The 8664-nt window shown below is 36.0% G+C and overlaps 1 protein-coding gene across 3 annotated transcripts in view; it reads left to right on the top strand.

Moving 5' to 3' along the window:
- LRRK2 (leucine-rich repeat kinase 2) overlaps positions 1-8664 on the top strand; it is a 207764-nt gene that overhangs the window by 97856 nt on the left and 101244 nt on the right. For all 3 annotated transcript variants that reach the window (XM_010841504.1, XM_010841503.1, XM_010841505.1), the window contains 2 exons: positions 3462-3648; positions 4733-4914. In XM_010841504.1, the coding sequence (XP_010839806.1) occupies positions 3462-3648; positions 4733-4914 (369 nt within the window). The remainder of the gene's footprint in view (positions 1-3461; positions 3649-4732; positions 4915-8664) is intronic.

The following is an 8664-nucleotide window of genomic DNA, read 5'->3' as shown; positions in this document are numbered from 1 at the left end:
CATTTCATGCAAACGTGGGCTCGATAAAGGACAGAAATGGTATGGACCTAACAGAAGCAGAAGATATTAAGAAGAGATGGCAAGAATACACAGAAGAACTGTACAAAAAATTATCTTCACGACCAAGATAATCATGATGGTGTGATCACTCACCTAGAGCCAGACATCCTGGAATGTGAAGTCAAGTGGGCCATAGAAAGCATTACTATGAACAAAGCTAGTGGAGATGACGGAATTTCAGTTGAGCTATTTCAAATCCTGAAAGATGATGCCGTAAAAGTGCTGCACTCAACATGCCAGCAAATTTGAAAAACTCAGCAGTGGCCACAGGACTGGAAAAGGTCAGTTTTCATTCCAATCCCAAAGAAAGGCAATGCCAAAGAATGCGCTAACTACTGCACAGTTGCACTCATCTCCCACGCTAGTAAAGTAATGCTCAAAATTCTCTAAGCCAGGCTTCAGCAATACGTGAACTGTGAACTTCCAGATGTTCAAGCTGGTATTAGAAAAGGCAAAGGAACCAGAGATCAAATTGCCAACATCCACTGGATCATCGAAAAAGCAAGAGTTCCAGAAAAACATCTACTTCTTCTTTATTGACTATGCCAAAGCCTTTGACTGTGTGGATCACAATAAACTGTGGAAAATTCTGAAAGAGATGGGAATACCAGACCACCTGACCTTCCTCTTGAGAAAACTGTATGCAGGTCAGGAAGCAAAAGTTAGAACTGGGCATGGAATAACAGACTGGTTCCAAATAGGAAAAGGAGTACGTCAAGGCTGTATATTGTCACCCTGCTTATTTAACTTATATGTAGAATACATCATTAGAAACCCTGGGCTGGAAAAAGCACAAGCTAGAATCAAGACTGTGGGAGAAATATCAATAACCTCAGATATGCTGATGACAACACCTTTATGGCAGAAAGTGAAGAGGAACTAAAAAGCCTCTTGATGAAAGTGAAAGTGGAGAGTGAAAAAGTTGGCTTAAAGCTCAACATTCAGAAAACGAAGATAATGGCATCTGGTCTCATCACTTCAGGGGAAATAGACGGGGAAACAGTGGAAACAGTGTCAGACTTTATCTTTTTGGGGCTCCAAAATCACTGCAGATGGTGACTGCAGCCATGAAATTAAAAGACGCTTACTCCTTGGAAGGAAAGTTATGACCAACCTAGATAGCATATTCAAAAGCAGAGACATTACTTTGCCAACAAAGGTTCATCTAGTCAAGGCTATGGTTTTTTCCAGTAGTCATGTATGGATGTGAGAGTTGGACTGTGAAGAAAGCTGAGCACTGAAGAATTGATGCTTTTGCACTGTGATGTTGGAGAAGACTCTTGAGAGTCCCTTGGACTGCAAGGAGATCCAACCAGTCCATTCTAAAGGAAATCAGTCCTGGGTGTTCTTTGGAAGTACTGATGCTAAAGCTGAAACTCCAATACTTTGGCCACCTCATGCGGAGTTGACTCATTGGAAAAAACTCTGATGCTGAGGGGGATTGGGGGCAGGAGAAGGAGATGACAGAGGATGAGATGACTGGATGGCATCACTGACTTGATGGATGTGAGTTTGAGTGAACGCCAGGAGTTGGTGATGGACAGGGAGGCATGGCGTGCTGCAACTCATGGGGTCAGAGTCAGACACGACTGAGCTACTGAACTGAACTGAATTACACTGTACCTTCAGACACCATTTTCAAGTGTACATTTCCAGTGTTTATATGTATTTCTTTAAATTTATTCTAGTTTCACAAATGAGCATGTACTTGGCCACCTTTAGGCTCCAAGCTTAGTCTTAAAGCCAAGACGCATTGCCTTTGAACAACTTTACAATTGTCAATTTTGTCTCAGTCACATTGTTGGTCACACATACGTGTCTTGCCTTTCATATAGTCAAGTAAATTTTATTGCTTTCAACTGTTTTTATAAAGTAACTAGAGCAAAATCTAAATCTAATAGAGCAATATCTAACAAAGTAGAGCAAAAATGTTGCTTTATAGATCTGAATCTTGGTCTAGCAGATCTTAGAATTAATTTATCATGCTTCAAATATGCTGGGTGAAAAGAATCAGTAACAGTAGTAAAAGTCCAGGCAACCTTTTACATAGTCAAATATACCACAGTTGCTACTTTTAGTTTTTCTACACATGTAACCTTACACGTGACAAGTAGTTTTTCTACACATGTAACCTTACACGTGACATGTGTTTTCCTGCTGTTTCTTACAAACTTTGTTTCCCTGGTGACTCAGGAGGTAAAGCGTCTGCCTGCAGTGCAGGAGATCTGGGCGTTCAATTCCTGGCTTGGGAAGATCCCCTGGAGAAGGAAATGGCACCCCACTCCAGTACCCTTGCCTGGAAAATCCTTTAGATGGAGGAACCTGGTAGGCTATAGTCCATGGGGTCACAAAGTGTCGGACATGACTGAGCACTTCATTTTCTTTTTGGGTAGCTATTCCTGCATGAAAGCAACAAATTTTCATTGAAGGCATACTGTACACAAGATATCATGATCAGTGTTATGGTGTATATCACACTGAGACAAGCTGGTAATAAACTTGAGGACCTGACCTCTGAAAAATCCATCCAGATTTGAATGAGATTGAAGAGAGAAATGGAAGCTACATATTTGTGAATCTTGTATAGAAGGCAGGAATTTTAATTTTGTTAATTATGATTTCTCATGCATTGTAAATGTAAAATACAATCTTTCATTCTGATTGACATTTTTATATTTCTGAAGTAGGGAAATTAGACCTCAATTTAGTTTTTATTGGGCCTTATTTAAATGTTCCTATTAAGACATGCCTTTTTTTTCCTACCACATATACCTTTACATATACAAAAAACCACACCTGTGTACTCATATATGTTTTTTTTTTTTAATTTTCTTTAATTTCTTTTAATTGAAGCATGATTACTTACAATACTGTGATAGTTTTAGCCGTACATTGAAATGAATCAGCCATGGGTGCCCATATGTCCCCCCATCCTGAATCCCTCTCCCACTTCCCTCCCCACCCCATCCCTCTGGGTTGTCCCAGAGCACCAGCTTTGAGTGCCCTGCTTCATGCTTCGAACTTGCACTGGTCATCTTTTTACATATGGTATTGCATATGTTTCAGTGCTATTCTCTCAAATCATACCGCCCTTGCCTTCTCCCAGAGAGTTAAAAGCGTGTTCTTTACATTTGTATCTCTTTTGCTGCCTTTTTTTTAAGATTGTTGTTACCGTCTTTCTAAATTCCATATATATGCATTAATATATAGTGTTGTTTCTCTTTCTGACTTGCTTCTCTCTGTATAATAGGCTCCAGTTTCATCCGCCTCATTAGGACTGACTTAAATAAATATTAGTTTTAAAATTGTATCTTATTCTCTGCTGAAAGTTATTTGTGATGTTATTTCATGTATATAGAAATACTCACTTGATTTTTATTCTCAACATTGTATTGTTTCAGCCTGCGGTCCTTAGATATGAGCAGCAATGATATTCGATATCTACCAGGTCCTGTGCACTGGAGATCTTTGAACTTAAGGGAACTCTTGTTTAGTCATAATCAGATCAGTATCTTGGACTTGAGTGAAAAAGCATGTGCATGGTCTAGAATAGAGAAACTACATCTTTCTCATAATAAACTGAAAGAGGTAAGGAGATCATATTTGTTTAAAATTATTGCCAATTTGAAAAAATGTGCTTTTGTAATGTCTGTTATCATAGATTATCATTTCAAAATCTGTTATTTGATACTGCTTACTTTTTGAGTAAGATCTAATCCTACCCTGAGGTAAATGGGTATACTAACATGCTTAATTTCCTTAAAGATTGCCTTTTGTACTCTCTTTTATTTTGAATATCTATATATTTATATATGTTTGATTGCAAATACATGTAATGCTTTAATTGTGTCAATTTACCATGAAATCTCTGATCTGTTAACAGACTCTCAGACATGCTGCATTTCTCAAGTTTCACCAGGCCGTGTATAGCCTTTGTTCTTCAGCTGACATTGTTTTCCACATTCTTAAATTTCTGTATTCTTCCATCATACTCCCTCACCCCCTCACCCAAATGGAACAGTCTTTATTATAAATCTGAAATTAACTGTCCATTCATCCCAGCTTCAAGCCTATTGTCTATAAAAGCCAAAGAGATAAAGCATCTGAAACCATGAGGTTCCAGAATAACTCTGCATAATTTTGGTACCTAGCTTTTTTGCATCAGATTACTGTTAGCTGTTATAAAAATAGTGAGTATTACTTAAAAATTTGGAATATTGCAATTATTATGCCACCTAAGGTTTAAACATTTAGTTGTATTTTGAGAATGTTAAGTTATATGTAAATTTGTGATGATTAGATCTTTGGTTTTGCTGAAGAACATAGTGAGAGGGAATAGCCTGAAGCCACCGACTATTGGATTTGGATACATATAAAAAACATATAAAATGTTGTGAAGCAATGAAATATGCTTCCAAGGGAAAATGGATTTTAAAAGATTATAAACAAATGCCGTAGATTGTTTTGGGTAAGTCCTTTATATTATGTTTTCAAACATTTTTGATGGGAACTATGACAAACCTTTGGAAAGTTTTAGAACTCTGTTGGAAGGCTGTACAGTTTGCTCATAGAGTCTCGGAGCCTCTCTTGTTTTCTAGTAGCATCTTGTTTTTTGGTAGCACACTTTTCTTCCTTCCCACCAACAGTGTTTGCTCTTTTTTATTTCATTAAGATTCCTCCTGAGATTGGCTGTCTTGAAAATCTGACATCTCTTGATGTTAGTTACAACTTGGAACTGAGATCCTTTCCCAATGAAATGGGGAAATTAAGCAAAATATGGGATCTTCCTTTGGATGAACTGCATCTTAATTTTGATTTTAAACATGTAGGATGTAAAGCCAAAGACATCATAAGGTTAGATACTTTTATTTTTATTTTTTTAACTGAATTTGTTTCCGATGTCCTTTTCTGGTTACTTTGGTGGATATATAGTTACAATTCATAAAAAAGAATGTATAGGACCATCTAGCATGATGTACTCTATGTCATTTGCCTTTTACTTAGTAAATGGATTTATTTGGTGCCACTGCAGAGCTTTTAATTTCTTCCTGGCCAAGTTAAGGTTGAGAAAATTACTTCTCCTTATTATGCTTTTCAGTAGAAATGGACTCTAAAAGGAAATTATTAATCTTTGTTCTCTTATTACCAATTATCAATCTGAAGAAATAGAGCAGAATATAATGGCTTCTCGATCTGGGTTTCATGTAGGAAGTATTTATCATATGTCTATTCTATCTTAAAGCATTATAGTTACTTAAAGAATATAAAATTACTTCTGTTTTGCCTATGAAGCTGATAACCTACTCAACCTTATCATTTTTGAAACCACCAAAACTTTCAAGTATGCTTGTTTCTGATTTTATACTTTATGAACTTCAAGTTAATAATGAACTTTATTCTATTCTTTGTTACCATTTGAGCATGTTAGTCTTGTTACCTACCCATAAAATCATGTTTTTATTTCCACAAACTGCTCCTATCTATATTTATCTTATAGGTTTCAACTCAGTTATCACCTCTCAATGGATCCTTGACTTGCCTATAATATCTGCTGTGTTTACTCTCTGTTTCATTCGTGGCACCAAACACAGAGTCTGGCATACAGTTAATAATTGTTGAACTTGGAGTTCCTAACTACCTACTTATCTAGTTACCCAATTCTCTTCCTTAAATTTTCATAATTTACATTTGACTTTCTGTCTATTTTATGATCAAAGTGTTTGTGAGCAGTTATGCTAAATAACATGACTACCCCTCATCCTACATAAGTATTTCCCATGATTTTCCTTTCTGAAACTGGAAAAGATGCTCATATAAAATTTGTTCAATTCTTACTAAACATTTAGTTGTAAGAAGTTTTCAGAGTATTATGCTATCAAGCTACTATGTAACTTAAATATTTTTAAACCTTTTAAACATTTTTAGAGAGTACATAGACCTGGAGTAATTTAGAAATTGTAGTTCTCACTTGCTTCTTTGAAGAATGACAAAGAATAGTGAAGTCTTAATAAATAGATATTTGGAACTTTGATTTTCTTGTTTATTGGTGATGCAGATTATCAAGAATGTTCCTCAAAGTCCTATTAATTGTGAGAATGAATCAGTTAATATTCCCTAAGATTCACTTATGATTTAGTTCACTATTCTAATTTTGAACTGTGGCAGCATTTTAACATAGTTAAATGTATTTTTCTGTATCCATTTTATTTTTAAGAACATTTACATGTTCTGTTAATTTAAAGATGGTATTGTTAGCCACTGGTAGCACTTCTAGTAAGTTTCAATTACTTTTGCATTAATATTGTTAGGAATAGCAACATATTATCTGCCGATAGTAAAATCATTTATGTGTATCAGTGTAGTTTAACCAATATGCTCTTCCTTTCCATGTACATTATATGTATGCATGTACAGTATATATGAATATATACATTATGTATACCATGTATGAATACATGTACCAAATAGAACTTCACTATCAAGGATGAATATAACAGTATGCTTGTATACTCTACCTTGATGGTTTTGATTTTTTTTTGCTGGAATATAATTACTTTACAATGTTGCATTAGTTGCTACTGTAGAACATTGTGAAGCAGCTCTATGTATACATATATGCCCTCCCTCTGGAGCCTCCCCCTGCCATTCCACCCATCTAGGTGATCACGGAGTTGTCCTCTGAGCTCCCTGTGCTATACGGAAGCTTCTCGCTGTTGTAAACACGGTAATATATATATGTTAATACTGCCTCTCAGTTTGTCCTCCCTCTCCTTCCCTGCCTGTTTCCACAAATCTGTTCTCTGTGTCTATGTCTCTATTCTTGCCCTGCAAATAGGTCCATCAGTACTATTTTTCTAGATTCCATATATATGTGTTAATATATGATGTTTGTTTTTCTCTTTCTGACTTACTTCACTTTTTATGACAAGCTCTAGGTTAATCCACATCACTTCAACTGACTCAATTTCATTCCTTTTTATGAGTAACATTCCATTGTATATATGTACCACATCTTTACCTATCATCTGTCGATGGACATCTAGGCTGCTTCTATGTCCTGGCTATTGTAAATACTGCTGCAATGAACATTGGGGTACATGTGTCTTTTTGAGTTATAATTTTCTCAGGGTATATGCCCAGCAGTGGGATTGGTCCAAGGCTGAACCAGGAGGAATTAGAAAATATAAAAGACCAGTCGTAAGTAATGAAATTAAAACTGTCATTAAAAATCTTCCAACACACAAAAGTCCAGCACCAGATGACTTTCCAGGCAAATTCTGTCAAACACTTAATGAAAAGCTAACTCTTATCCTTTTAAAACTTTTCCAAAATATTGGAAAAGGAGAAGCACTCCCAAATTCGTTCTTCAAGGCCACCATCACCCTGATAATTAAAGCAGACAAAGATATTGCAAAAAAAGGTTCCTTCTCCAGGGAATCTCCCCATTTCAGGGATCAAACCTGGGTCCCTTGTATTGCAGGCAGAGTCTTTACAGACGGAGCCACCAGGGGAGATCTACAAAAACAAAAGAAAGAAAATTATAGACCAATGTCACGGATGAACATGGACACAAAAATCCTCAACAAAATACTAGCAAACAGAATCCAGCAACAAATTAAAAGGATCATATACCATGAACAAGTGGAGTTTATCACAGGAATGCAAAGATTCTTTAATACATGCAAATAAATCAATGTGGTATACCATATTAACAAATTTTAAAAAATCATATGATCATCTCAATAGATACAGAAAAAGCTTTTGACAAAATTCAGCACCTGTTTATGATCAAAACTCTCCAGACATGGTCGTGCTGCTGCTGCTGCTGCTGCTGCTAAGTCGCTTCAGTTGCATCCGACTCTGTGCGACCCCCTAGACGGCAGCCCACCAGGCTCCTCTGTCCCTGGGATTCTCTAGGCAAGAATACTGCAGTGTGTTGCCATTTCCTTCTTCAGAAAATGGGCATAAAGGGAACTTATTCAACATAATAAAGGCCATATATGACAGACTAACAGCAAGCATCATTCTCAGTGGTGAAAAACTGAAAGCATTTCCCCTAACATCAGGAACAAGACAAGGATGTCCAGTCTCACCACTTAGTCAACATAGTTTTGTAAGCCCTCACCATGGCAATTAGAGAAGAAAAAGAAATAAAAGGAATATAAATTGAAAAGGAAGAAGTAAAACTGTTTGCAGATGACATGTTACTATATACACAGAATCCAAAAGATTCTACCAGAAAACTGCTGGGATGTTATCAATGAATTTGGTAAAGTTTCAGGATACAAAATTAATGCACAGAAATCTCTTGCATTCCTATACACTAGCAACAAAAGAGTAAAAAGAGAAATTAAAAAAGTAATTACATTTACCATCACAACAAAAGAATAAATTACCTAGGAATAAATCTACCTAAGGAAGCAAAAAAACTATACTCAGAAAACTAAAAAACACTGATGAAAGAAATCAAAGAGGATACAAACTGATGGAAAAATATACCATGTTCTTCTATTGGAAGAATTGATAGAGAAAGAATTGATAGAAAATTAATATACTACACAAAGCAATCTACAGATTCAGAGAAATTCCTATCAAATTACCAGT

The sequence above is a fragment of the Bison bison genome, unplaced genomic scaffold (genome assembly GCF_000754665.1).
Source record: "Bison bison bison isolate TAMUID 2011002044 unplaced genomic scaffold, Bison_UMD1.0 scf7180017864163, whole genome shotgun sequence".
NCBI lineage: Eukaryota > Metazoa > Chordata > Mammalia > Artiodactyla > Bovidae > Bison > Bison bison.
Note: the sequence above shows the minus strand (reverse complement) of the source record. Positions and strands in the feature narration are given on the sequence as shown.